At 51.0% G+C, this 13,351-nt stretch overlaps 1 protein-coding gene across 12 annotated transcripts in view; it reads left to right on the top strand.

Moving 5' to 3' along the window:
- PKNOX2 (PBX/knotted 1 homeobox 2) overlaps positions 1–13,351 on the top strand; it is a 257,580-nt gene that overhangs the window by 191,812 nt on the left and 52,417 nt on the right. For 9 of the 12 annotated variants that reach the window (XM_025998970.2, XM_072729429.1, XM_072729437.1 and 6 more), the window contains one exon: positions 4,451–4,590. The exons of the other annotated variants lie outside the window; for them this stretch is intronic. In XM_025998970.2, the coding sequence (XP_025854755.1) occupies positions 4,451–4,590 (140 nt within the window). The remainder of the gene's footprint in view (positions 1–4,450; positions 4,591–13,351) is intronic. 12 annotated transcript variants of the gene reach the window in all.

Here is a 13,351-nt window from a genome sequence, read left to right as displayed (position 1 = left end):
CAACCAGTTCTCTGCTTGGCGCTTTGGAAGAGGCCCTGATTTGCGGCGTTTGCCAATCCCCCTGGTGTAAATGCTTAACCGGGCCACTTTCAAGCCACCTGTGGGAGATCAATCAGCTTGCAAAAGTCCTGAAGGTTTGTTTTTGTGTTTTTTTTTTAAAGATTTTATTTATTTATTCATGAGAGACAGACAGAGAGGCAGAGACATAGGCAGAGGGAGAAGCAGGCTCCTTGCAGGGAGCCCGATGTGGGACTCGATCCCAGGTCTCCAGGATCAGGCCCTGGGCTGGGGGCAGCGCCAAACCGCTGAGTCACCTGGGCTGCCCAAGTCCTGAAGATTTAAAAGTTGGCTTTCGCAGGCCAGAACAAGGGAGCTGTAGCACGTTGTGTCACTTAGGACCATGCCTTGTGCCTGATCCTCTCCCCTGCTCCTGCTCTGGGGGTGCTGCCCAGAAACCTCCTCCCAGAACCCGCACAGGTGGCCCTCCTCCTCCAGCCCCTGAGGCAGCTGCTGGGGGCCCTCTCCCTCAGAGCTTCAGTACTTGGGGAAATGGAAGTCCCTGGCTAGGAAAGGGGATCTATTTGGAGGTAAACACTCCTTCTCCAAACCTGGAGGAAACGCAGAGTTTGCTGAGTTGGCCCCCAGGAGCTAAATAAATTTGAGTCATTGTCCTGCTCAGACCAGATCTGGTCTCTCCTGCCACCCCCCGCCCACCTTCCCTGAGCTCCAGGAACAGCCTTTCAGCTGGGGCCTCTTGGGATGCTGGCAATTGACTGCTTTTGATTTATTCTTATTCTGTGCTTTCCTCTGTCACCCAGCAGTCCTGCTAGAAAAGGGAAGTCAGAGGAGAAAGAGCACCTCCCCTCATCCCTCTCTCTCCTAGAAGCCCATCTTCATGGAAGTCCCTTGTGGATTCCTTCAAGGACACGAGGAAATTCAGCCTTACTGGCCAAGGCAGAGCATACCAGCCTCCCCTACGTCTCACCCCTAAACAAGGGGTCTATGTCTGTAGACACAGCCATGCCTTGCTTGAGAAACGAAGCACATTCTGGAAACCGTGTGTTTAATGACAACAACCACCCCTCCATCTTGGGAGCATCCCAGAGTTTCCAAAGCACTCCTACATACTCTACAGCCTCTAGTCACAGGCTCTTGTCAACCGCACAGCAGGTGGTGACTGTTAGAGGACCCCGCTGGTGTCTGAGCCTGTCACTGCTGGGACTTCAGATGCCGCCCAGCTAGAGCCTCCATCCCCTGCACAGGGACCCAGCCCATCAGTCTCTGCTCAGTCCCTGCTGTACTGGAAACTCGCCACCTCCCGGATGGAGCCCGTTCCAGCCTCAAAACACTCAGAGTCTTGGAAACTTATTATTTAGTTTGAGCCCAAATCTGTCTCCAACGTTGTATAGATTGAATGCATTGCTTGTAGTTTGACCCTTTGAGGCCTGCAGAGCAGAACCAATATAATCCAGTCCCTATTCACCTAGTCAGAGGGGCTCTTGTGTCTCATCTCCCCCATCCCTCGAATCTTTCTTACATGTTCCAGATTCACATACCCCTCCTAGGACATAATGCATAATCCCTTCACCAGCCTCATCAGTTCTCTGAACGTACCCTCCTACACCTGTTTCGGCAGAGAGGAGTGGGACTAGAGGCTTTGTGAGAGTCGTGCCTCTGTTAGCATTAGGTGAGGCTGCTTGTCTTTTTTTTTTTTTTTTTTTTTTGACAGACACATTACACTTTGGACATATTGAGCTTTCTGTCAACTAAAACACTGCTGTTAAACCACGGCTCTCCTGTTCTGCTCTTATATTATTGATTCTTTTTTTTTTTTTTTTTGGCCCAAGTGTTAGAAGTGTTAAATTCTGACTTATTACATGAGAATTAATCTTATTAGACTTAGCCTGTGGCCAAAATCTGTAAAGATCTTTTGGATCTTGGTCTCATGTCACCTATAAATTTGCCAAGCATTTCTTCAGCTTCCCTCCCTCCTCTAAATCACTGATAAAAATACTGCAGAAGAAGAAGGCTAAGGAGAAAGCATGTGACACTGTCCTAGAAGCCTTCCTCACGCTGACCTGGGTCATTTAAATGCCACCTTTACATTATAGAGTCCTAATCCATGCGGTTGTCCACTGGTCGTGGCTCTCCATGCCCTCCACAAGGGTGTCATGGGAGGTCCCTTGCTGAGGTCACTTACACCATCCGTGTCTACATGTTTTCCTCACCTGCCAGCGTGGCAACCTGTGAAATCCAGAAACTGAGCAACCTGAGAGCAGGCATTCATCCATAACCTCACTGCCTACTTCACATTGTGTCCAGTGCATTGCCAACGACTCGGGAAATATTTGAAAAAAAAAAAAAAAAATGACCACTTGCATTAGTGGATGAAAGAAACTGGCCCAGATCAACGTGAAGATTAGCAGTATTTGGTTTTTCTGATTCCACTTTCTTTCTCTGTTTTGAAAATTGGAACATTTGTTTCTACTTTCCTCCTTACAGCACCTCTTTAATACCCATGGGGCCTAAAATGAGTTTTAGGACCAATTTAGAACCAAGCAAGAACCAATTTGCTTACTGATGAGAAAGCAGGAGTTAAGGAAAGTTAAGGGACTTGCCCAAGGTCAAAGGCTAATAACAGGCAACAGTAGGAATCAAACAATCATCTTCTAGCTTGAAGGCACCATGATGCTCTGAGTTTGGGAGTGTTCCCCCAGTCCAGTCAACAGTGGCAAGGATATTTCTTCCTAACAAAAGATGATGGGGATTCAGTATAGTAAGGCAGATAGGCTTCTTTTAGGAAATGAAAGATTTCATCCACCATCTGACATTTATTTATTGAGCATCTACTAGTGCCAGGCTATTCTGGGCCATACGAATACAACTGCTAATCAAGCCCTGTTTGAGCTGACATTTTAGTTGGAAGTGGGAGAGAAAATAGCTAAGCAAGTGGATGTGTAGTATCTGATCATAGAAAGGCCTATGAAAAAAAGCAGAGTAAGAGGACAGCAAGGGACAGAGGGGCTCTGTTTCACACTGAAGACATGGCATCCGAGCAAAACTCTAAATGGAGTAAATGACACAGCAAAAATAAATGTCTTGGGGGTATCAGCATTAGCAATAATGTGCTTGTATTGATGGAAGGACCATGCTTTTCCTTCCAGGAAGCAGGGACCTAGGTCATATGGTGAACATGCCAACTGTAAAACATCTGATTCTTTCGAAATATATTCATTCATTCATTCATTCTCTCATTCATTTTCTCAACAAAGGCTAAGTAGGCATCTACCTGCCTCTGTTGCATGCTGTGGATGAAGGTGTAAACAAGGTTTTAGTGTGTAGGAGGTAGTCAAGTATATCAAGCCCAACAGCACTGGTGCTGTGGACAGGCTGGTGGAGGAGAAGAGTTGAGGCATGTCACCATTTGTGACATTTTAGGGATCCATTTGACTAAAGAAAATATATTTAAAAGCATTAAATTCTGTAATGCTGGTTATCCAAAAATTTAAGCCATCTAATCATTTCTTTAAATAAAATTTTATTCAGAAAGTCTGATATAGAACATTAAAATGAGTTGCTCTGGGGATCCCTGGGTGGCACAGCGGTTTGGCGCCTGCCTTTGGCCCAGGGCGTGATCCTGGAGACCCGGGATCGAATCCCACGTCGGGCTCCTGGTGCATGGAGCCCGCTTCTCCCTCTGCCTGTGTCTCTGCCTCTCTCTCTCTCTCTCTCTCTCTCTCTCTCTCTGTGTGTGTGTGACTATCATAAATAAATAAATTAAAATGAGTTGCTCTGGCAAAAAATCGGGGACATAGAGATACCTTCAAAAACATCACTTAGGACAAAAATCACTACCCAAAGCACTCGTTATGGCTAAGAAAAGAAATCTATCCAGTGGCCACTAAAACCTGTTTACCTCCTACCACTCAGGTAAACCAAATTTGGGGACCCATTCCATTATCAAGCCCATTCAGTTACTTCTGGCTTGAGTGAAATGGGATAAACCTCTGCCCAAATGAGAACTGATTCAGCTGGGGTTTTTTTCCCCTGCTCTTCGAAGTCATCAAATCAACTTATTACTGCCCAGAACAGCCCAAATGACCCATAAGCACAATTTAAAGGGTTCATCATTTTAGTTTTTTCTGCTTCTGGGCAGAGGTCACCACCTTCATTTACATTAAGAATCATCTCTTCTTTGAAGAGGGCAGGTACCCCACCTGGTTTTGTATGGCCCTAAATTATTCTCTAGAATGTTCTCATATGAAGAATGCTTTCTTCTCACTGGAGCACGTAAACAAGTGGATGCTTGTTATACGTTCACAGTTCCCTGGCACACATTCTCTCGTTCATGCACACGCCACAGGCCGAGGTAGGCTTCCCAGTTCCGGCCAGGAACCCACTATCCTGGTCATACTAACCTGCCACCTCCTCTTTCTTCTTCTCTCCGCAGATGACAGCAACTGCTCAGGCTCCCTCTAAGACCCAGGCTGTCCACATCTCCGCCCCCTCAGCTGCTGCCAGCACGCCTGTGCCCAGTGCCCCCATTGACCCCCAGGCCCAGCTAGAGGCTGACAAGCGAGCTGTGTACAGGTAGGAGACACTTGAGCTGTGTCCGGAAGCCCCCCGGCAGCCTCCAGCCCAGCTCAGCCCTGAGAGATGAGCACACAGGCCAGCGGGTGGGCTCATAAAGACCACAGCCAACAGCTGCTCTCCTCACTGCCCTCTCTCTCAAATCAGTCTGGACATCCCTCAGCTGACCACTGTGGGTTGACACCAGCTTCCTGGGATTGTTTAGTAAAGGGCAACAAAACCTGGGGAAGAATCTTCCAGAAGGATCCTTTCCTCATCCCAGCTGGGGATTGAGCCCTTGTGGGTGTCTGAAACCCTCAGCTCAGCTGACGGCCACCTCGGGATGCTTTCCTTGCACATCCCCCGTTGTTGCCTTCACTCCCACAAGCCCACCGGACCACTGGACATCCGCCCGTACAGTCTAGGACTTGGTATCACACAAACTTTAGTATGCCTGAAAAATCATTGGAAGAGCTTATTAAAATGCATAGTTCTGGGCTCCATGCACAGAAATGCTGAATCAGTAGGTCAAGCTATAGGAAAAGGAATATGAATGTTTAAAAAGCATTCCAGATGAATCTAATGCAGCTGGTCCTTGGACCACATCTGGTTCGTGGTTGTCTTTATTTTGTAGCAAGCGCTGTGGTGTGTGGCCATGTAGGTTCCAGCGCCCTCCCTCCAGATGGGGAGTTCACTGAGAGCAGGGCCAGGCCCTGAATGTTGCAGAGGGTGAGATGGGCTCGGGGGCTCTCTGTTCTGTGTATGGGGTTGAGAAGACGCAGCCCTCTAGGAGCAGCCCTGAATGAAACTCCAGCAGGGATCTTAGTCATTACGTTTCTGTGGGGAGCTTACACCACTAGAACAGCTGCCCGAGTCAGCACTGAGTATTGAGGTTGGACCCTTGCTCACATTCACTTGTGTGAGCACGTACATTCACGCGCATCGGCAAGCACATATTACCTGTGCCCTAGCACTCGCTACGGCAGGTGCCAAGATCAGGAACACGTGGAATGGTCCACCCAAGATGAACGGAAAGAGGATTGATTTCTTCCTCACTCCTCCCTGCAACGACAGTGCTTTTATGGTAATGTTGGTAATTATTGCCATTACTATCATTATCGTCGGCATTATTTTTAGCTCCTCGGATGAGCTGAATGCCTCTAATGCCAACACGGAGTCCAGAGCAGTGAGCCCTGATCCAGAGGTACTGCCACGAGGGTCTTCTGCAGCCCTGGTGGGAGGATAAATCACTGTGCCTGTGCCCCCCCCCCCCCCCCCCCGCCCAATGCACAGGCCAGGTACAGAGCCCTGCCTTGGACCCCAAAGAACTCCCAGACCTGGTCACAGTACCTGTCAGAGAGACGGAGCACACCTGTCCTCCTTTCCCTCCTTCCTTCACACTCATTTATTGAACACTCACTAGAGTATGTGGAGCCACTGGGCTGGACTCCAGGGGATAGAGGGTAAACCTGTAAAAGCAAATGGGTGGGCTTTTCCCTGTCTCTCTAGGAACGGACAGATATGCAGACAAGAAACCAACACGGTGTGGTCAGAGGAGGCAATATTTGAGTTTGAGCATAAAGGCTAGTAAGAGAGTCCACTGGAAGAAGAAATGGGCTGGAGTAGGGCCTTCCAGACAGAGCAGAGCCTCCATTTCCCAAGAATGGCCACTGGCCAGAACAATCAGGTTGGGGAGGTGAGGCTGCCTGGGCACCTGGAAATTAAATGGCAGGGTGGGCTCGTGCTTATGTGGGGGGCGGGAGAAGGAAGAGGAGAATCCCATGGCCTCTGAAAATGGCCTGATTGTCCAATGGCCTGGGAGCACAGCCATCATGCTCCATGTAGATCATCGCTACCCACAGTATGGCCCAGGGGCTAGCAGCATTGAGTCACCTAGGAGCTGTCTAGAGATGCAGACCCTCGGGTCCCCCTCACACCACATGATTTGTATGCACCGTCCTAGGCACCTTTGCAAACTCCTAGGGGACAGGGACCTGTAATGAGCACAGATCATAGTCTAGAAAGACCCCTGACTAGTGGTACAACCAAGTTTCTGGAAACCCAGGCTTGATTCCTAACTCCTTTGTGTACTAATCTCTCTGAGCTCTAGTTTCACCACAGAAGCTAACCAGTAGGTTTAGTAAGATCAATGAGAGCCCATGTAGGCACCTGGCACTGTGTCTAGCACAAAGCAAATGGGTTCCCCAGCCCTTCCCAAGATCCCAGGCTCATTCCCCACCTAAGCCAACCTGCAGGAGAAGTGGGTCACCTCTCCCATCCTTGCACATCCTTGCTCCCATGGGAGCAATCCATCATGATGTCAATTGAAATATAAAGGGCCAGATCTTCCTCCAACTAACACGTAGTCCTGCTCACCTTCACCCCTGAGCTTTATCTTCTCCCACTGGGCTGAGCCCCCAACAGCCCTCAGCATTTGCCCAAATCATCTCTGCGGGTGTCTGACCATGAAGAAGGAATCCCAGGTCGGTCACCACCAACTGCCCAGCCAAACACGGCTACCCAGCATCTCAGGACAGCCGACACCTTTGCCTGGCTGTTCTCTGCAGTCCTTCCTGCCCCAGGGACCGGGGTTTTCTCCCATAACCACACCTCTCCCATTAGTACCAGCTGCTCTCTCTACAGCCATTGCCGGATGACCGGGGAAGGAGCTCAGCCTCCTGAAGGGTCGGGTAATTTTAATTAGATTTGCCTGCCTTGGGGCAGGCTGGCTGCTCCAAAGCACATCAGGGAGTCGGCATTTTATGTCAATAAATGTAACAAGACTCTCTCCATTCAGATTAGTGCCCAGCACGGACTTTGGGTAGACCTCACTGCGGCCCCTCCCAGAATCACAGATGAAGGAAGGGTGGAGAGGGCCCTCTTCTGACCAGGCCCCCTGCAGGACAGCAGGGAGGACAGTGTGACAAAAGAGAAGGGTGTGCCTGTGAGCCCAGGGAGCCTGCCAGCACCCCTGAGATTTTATTTGTGTATGAGGACGTGTTAATGAAATGTATTGGTTCCTTCTGATGTGGAGTGTGTGTGTTTGTGTGTGTGTGTGTGTGTGTGTGTGTGTGTGTGTGTGGTGGGGGGAGAAGGGAGGCAGTCTGTCTTTAATTGGATCATACCAGAGCATCATCTGGGCTAATCAGCAAGGCAACCAGGAGCTCCCGCTCAGATTAATGATTTCAGTCTAATCCTAGCAGATCCCATGATTGGATGCACATCGCGGGTAATTGTGTTTGTGGCCCGAGAGCAATGCTGAGAAGGGGGTCCGAGGAGGGGTTGCCCCGTGCAGCGGGGACCACAGGTTTGGACCTAGCTCAGTTCTCTTCTTCCTTAGCCCCCGCCTCAACCCTGGGGCTTTTCCCCCCAAAAAGTTCAAACTTAGCTTGGACACCCCTCCACACCCCACCCCTCCCCATCCCTCCATGCTGCTGGGCAGTGTTGGCGCTGTCCTGGGGACCTGGCCCTTAGGTCAGGTTGCCAGGCCCAGAGATGGGGCCAGGAGGGTGAGGTTAATCCAGCTTTCACTCTCCCTCCTCCCCTCCCCTCTGGTCTCCTCCGTTCCCCTTTGAAGTGAGTGGGTTCCCATGGAAACCGTGATGTCCTGGGGAGCAGAAGAGTGGCAGGGAGCTAGGCCTGGCCAGGTGCGAGAGGGGGAGGAGGGCGGCTGGGCTGAGAGGCTTGGCTGGGGAGGCTCTGCTGGGGCGTTGGTTCCCCCCAGCAGGCTGCCAAGCTCCCTGAGAACGGGGAAGGGGCCTGCCCAGCGCAGAAGTTACCAGCTATTAATGGGGAAAGCTTGGCTGCAGACTTGAGCCTGAGGATGTGGGCCGGGGAGGGGGGGCAGGGGGACAGAGTGCTTGGCTTCTGTGTTTAAAATGCTGGAGAATGGAGCTTTGAGGCGGGGGTGGGGAGGTGGGGGGCGGGGTGGCTGCTGCCCCCTGTGCTTCTCTTCCCTGGCGTGGCTGGAAGTTGAATTGATCAACCTAACAGTGCTTCTGTTTCCCCTACTAGATCTGGAACTCCATGAGGGCAGGGTCTGTGTCTGTTTTATTCATTGGTCCATCTCTGGCACCTTATACAACACCTTAGAGTCGGCAGCTTGGACGGAGTAGGCACCAAAGCAGTGCTCATTGAATGGATTCATTCAAAAGGCAGTAACCCCCCCAAAAAATATACAGGGTTCTAGGCTGGTATGCTGGCCATCCGGCTCTTGGGAGAGGGGAGCCAGAGCCCAGCCCTGATTTGTAGCTTGTGCTGATTTGCATGGTGTAAACACTCCCACCAGGGCCCATTTCAAGCTACCAAGGTGATACCACTGAACAGAGTTGTGAAGAGGGACCTGGTTGGCTCTTGCCTGCCCGAAGTACACACCCCACACAGGCAGCCACACTGCAGGTCCACGGTCTCTGATTTTAAACAAATCAGTACTTATTTAATTAATTATTTATTTAAAGATTCTATTTATTTGAGAGAGAGAGAGAGAGAGAGAGCACAAACTGGGGGGAGGGGCAGAGGAAGAAGCAGACCCTGTTGAGCAGGGAACCTGACATGGAGCTCCATCCCAAGACCCCAGGATCATGACCTGAGCCGAAGGCAGATACTCAACCACTGAGCCACCCAGGTCCCCCTATGTATGTATGTATGTATGTATGTATGTATGTATTTTTTAGAGAGGGAGAGGGGGCAGGGACAGGGAGAGAGAGAGAATCCCAAGCAGGATCCATGCCCAGCTCGGAGCCCGACATGGGGTTCCATCTCACAACCCTTAAGATCATGATCCGAACTGAAATCAAGAGTCAGATACTTATCCTACTGAGCCACCCAAGCGCCCCCCTTTGTGTGCAGCCAGGGGGAGGTAAACAGGTCAGTACATCGTATAATCAGTTCTTTAGATTGGATTTATTCATGCCCTTAGCCATGCTCTTACATTTCTTGGTCCTCACTGGCCTGTCGGGTCTACCCCTGGGTTCTAAATGTAAAATGTTCTCTCTGAATGAATTAATACTTCCACCAGTGCCTGGCACGCAGTAGGCATTTGCAATTATGCCTTTTCACCTTAATGCGGTGAATTTTCTTTCCTGGTTTCAACCAGCGTGGTCTGTCTCTTCCCATCTGCTTGAGCCCAGCCTTGCCTCCACCCTGACTTCCCCACCTTCTCCAAGTAGATTCCAAGCCTTTCCTGGTTTCCCCGTTAATGAAACTCCTTCCTGGCAGCTCCAGAAACCCTGAGTCAAACCAAGCTTCACCTCCTCTGTAGTTTCCTGCTTTCAGAGTCTTGGCCTTTCCCTGTGGCCCTTCCAGGTCTTCATTTGGGACAGCCTCCTCTCTTCTTCTCAACCACAGACTCAGAGCTTTACCCGTGTGAGACCTTGCCCTGGCCAGCTCACTCTGGAGTCCAGTCCTAACTGGACATTTCTAAAGCCCTGTCTGTGTTCCTTGGTCTCCTCTCACCCGGACTGGGACTGGGTCCCTCTAGAAGCCACGCTCACTTGGGGGAAGATCAGAACAGGGCAGTGAAAGCGTTCAGATCGCTTTCTTGAGACCATCCTAGTAGAGGTCACCAAGGCTCCAGGCTTGGCCCTACAACTAGAGGCGTAAGTGCAGCAGAAGGGCCGTGCTGGGCAAGGCAACGAGCTCTAGAAATAGACTTGGTGATCGCTGGCTTTGTCACCCTGGGCGAGTTAATCTCTCGGAGCCTCTGTTTTCTCAACTGTAAAAAAAGAAAACAGTAACAACTAGACTAACATTAGGGAATACAGGCTAATACCTGACACACAGACCAGTGTTTGCTGCAGGGGGTAGACCGGGGCTGAGGGAGTGGGGACGTTTTTGTTTTTGTTTTTGTTTTTTTGAGTGAGGACGTTTTAAGCATGAGGGGCCAGCATGCTTCCCCTTGGCCCGCTCAGGATACAACGAAGCAGTCTGGTGCTTTCAGGGAGGTGGCATTCAGGGCTGGGAGCATGGCCCCTGGACCTCGGTCACCTGGGTGTACATTCTGGCTCCACACTCGGCACTAAGCCTTTCTGCCCCCAGTGTCCTCCTCTGTAACATAGGGCTACAAATAATACTACCTCTTCATCAGGGTTGGCAAGAGGAATAAATGAGACAACGCACATTAGGTGCTTGGTAAGGAATCTCGCATCGGGTGAGAGGGCCGTAGGGGTTAGCTGCTATCAGACGTTTGGGGAAAAGGGAGCAGGGATTGGTCAGGGTAGGAGGTAAATGCCGAGAGGCGAGGCAGCAGACAGGGCTGGAAAGGCCCCCCAGCCGAGTGGTCTCCACACTGCAATTCAGTTAAACGTGCAGGGAGCTCCGCTGTGTGTAAAGCATCATCTTATGTTCCAAGAGGGGTTGTGAAAAAAGACGAATCAGTCCGCGAGTAGGAAAAAGATAGACATAAAGTAGCTATAATATAAACTTGGCACATAGTGCGGAATTGACTGCTAGGCTTCTGACCCACAGTGTGGGAGAGCTACACCGCTCTTCCCAAGGGAGGCAAAGCCCAAGGGAAATGATGGCCAAGCTGCCTTTCCTGGAGCTGGGCTGGTAAATGGGGTGGGAGGAGCCCCCGGAGTCTGGGGCCTGGACAGAGGGACTGGGTCCTGCTGTGACTGTCCTCCAGGACAGCTGCCTGGCCAGGACCCTGGGAACTGGCACTTTCTAATGAAGTGTCTTTGAGAGAACACTTCCACCTTGTGACCAAAGGGTGTCCTGGCTCCAGTGAGTTGACCCTGGGGCCTAACCCTCTGCCTTCCCTGGCACTGTGCTTGGTCATTCCTGGAATGTGCTGGGTGAGCTGGCCTGAGAAGAATGTAGGAGAAATTCAGCCATTCCAAGCAGAAAAGCCAGGACCAGATGCTCCATGCTAGGGCTTCTAGACGAGATGCTGGGAGCAGATGTTCCAGGCTGCGTTCTGGGCTGGGCTCTATGGGCTGGGGGCTCCAGCAGACTCCCTGCTCTTGGAAGCAGTTGGATTCACTGGCATCAGAGATAACATTTCAGCTGTTGACTATAGTCAGGGGAGTGATCCTGCTGGAGCCATAATCTGGAAGTAAAACCACGCTCAGTTCTCCCCTGGCACCGGGCAAAGCCTGTTCTCTGCCCCTCCTGCCGGCATCCGAAGGCCCCCCAAGCCCAGCGCAGCCTCTGAACGTGCTGCTGGCAGACACAGAGGTTGCAGCTGCCTGGTCCAGGAAGCAGGTGTGTTCCGAGGCAGTGAGTCCTGCTGCTTCTGCAGCTCACCGGCCCGGCCCAGGCCCAGCTGAGAAGTCCAGGTACCCTGCCAAGACAAGGCACACTGGTAAGAGTTCAGGAGCCTGGAACCCACTGACTTTTATCCTCACAAGGTTATATTCGGATTAAAGGAGATAACCAATGCTAACAGCTGACAGTGCTTGGCATGTAGAAGGCTCTCAGTGAACGGTGGCTGCATTCGTGAGTAGTTACTGTGATTAGTCCTACAGGGGATCTGTCCCCCTCATAAGAGGGAAGACAACCAGCAATTGGGTCTCCTGCTGCTGTGAAGCGTGCAGGATAGAATAGGAGGAGAGCCAGCAGGCTGGGGCTTCTCACCAGTGCTGGACCCGGCCAGTCTTGCCCTTCTTTTAAACCCTCTCTGATTTTCTCAAGCACTAGCCCATTTCATGGTCAAGTGGAAAGAACTTAAGACTAAGACTTCCGTCTAAATTCTGACTCTACCATTGGGCAAATTATGTCACCTCTTTAGATAAGCTGTCCTCCTGCCTCACAGGGTCGGCACCAAACGAGAAACCGAAAGGTCTGCAAAAATGTCAAAGCCCTCCCCAAACGCACAGAAGCCTTATTATTATGAGAGAAGATTCTTTTTGAAATTCATTTGATAGGACAGAGATTCTCTTGCGCTGCATTGATCTTGATGCTCGAAGGGTAAACGTGGGGGCTCAGGTCTGTGACCCCCAAGGATGCGCGTGTCTCAAGGGCAGAAGAGCAAAAGGGAGAAGAAGCAAGTGGGTTCAGTGATACACGGGGGAGGGGAAAGAGCACAGAATTCGGAGTGTGGGTACCCAGATTTCAATCTCAACTCAGTCCCTTACTAGCTTGATATCATTATTTAATGATACACTTCTGGGTTCGCTAATGGGTAAAATGGGAATGAGAAGGATATGGAGTGTTCGGATGCAATAAGCACGTGCAAGAGCCCTTTGTAACTTAGTGTGTGTGGGTGTGTGTTTAGTCACTGCCAGTGACCAAGGCAGAAGGGAGAGCGCGCCCTCCCCCTGCACTCCCTCCAGGCTGCCTGCACGTGGGGCCCTGGCTAGATCTCTGGTGGCTTGGACAGGAGCTCTGACTGCCCCTCACCAGCTACCCTTGGGAAAGACATTTCCCTTTTCTGCGCCTGAGTCACCTCTCCTTAAAATGAAGGGGCCAGACGTGAGGTCCTCACAGATCTCTAGCTTTAGGTTGTTTGTATTCGTACCCTTGCAGACTCGCCTTGGCAGTCACTTCATTGAGATCTCACATTTATTATTATTATTTTTAATGTGCCAGGAGGGAGGGGTGTGTAGAGGGGGTGAAGGGACGGGGACAGAGCAGACTGGCCTGCCCTGGGCTCCACCCTTGCCAGGAATGGACCTGTCCACCCACCTGGGGGAGGAGAACTGGTTGGAGCCCAGGAACCCTAGCAGATGCGATTCCAATTTAGCAACAAGAAGAAGTCCTCTCCAAGGCAACCCAGGCGAACACACCACCCACTAGGCAGGGCTAAAAATACACCCGCATGGCTTCAACGTCACACCTGAGG

The sequence above is a fragment of the Vulpes vulpes genome, chromosome 12, assembly GCF_048418805.1.
Source record: "Vulpes vulpes isolate BD-2025 chromosome 12, VulVul3, whole genome shotgun sequence".
NCBI classification, from domain to species: Eukaryota; Metazoa; Chordata; class Mammalia; order Carnivora; family Canidae; genus Vulpes; species Vulpes vulpes.
Note: the sequence above shows the minus strand (reverse complement) of the source record. Positions and strands in the feature narration are given on the sequence as shown.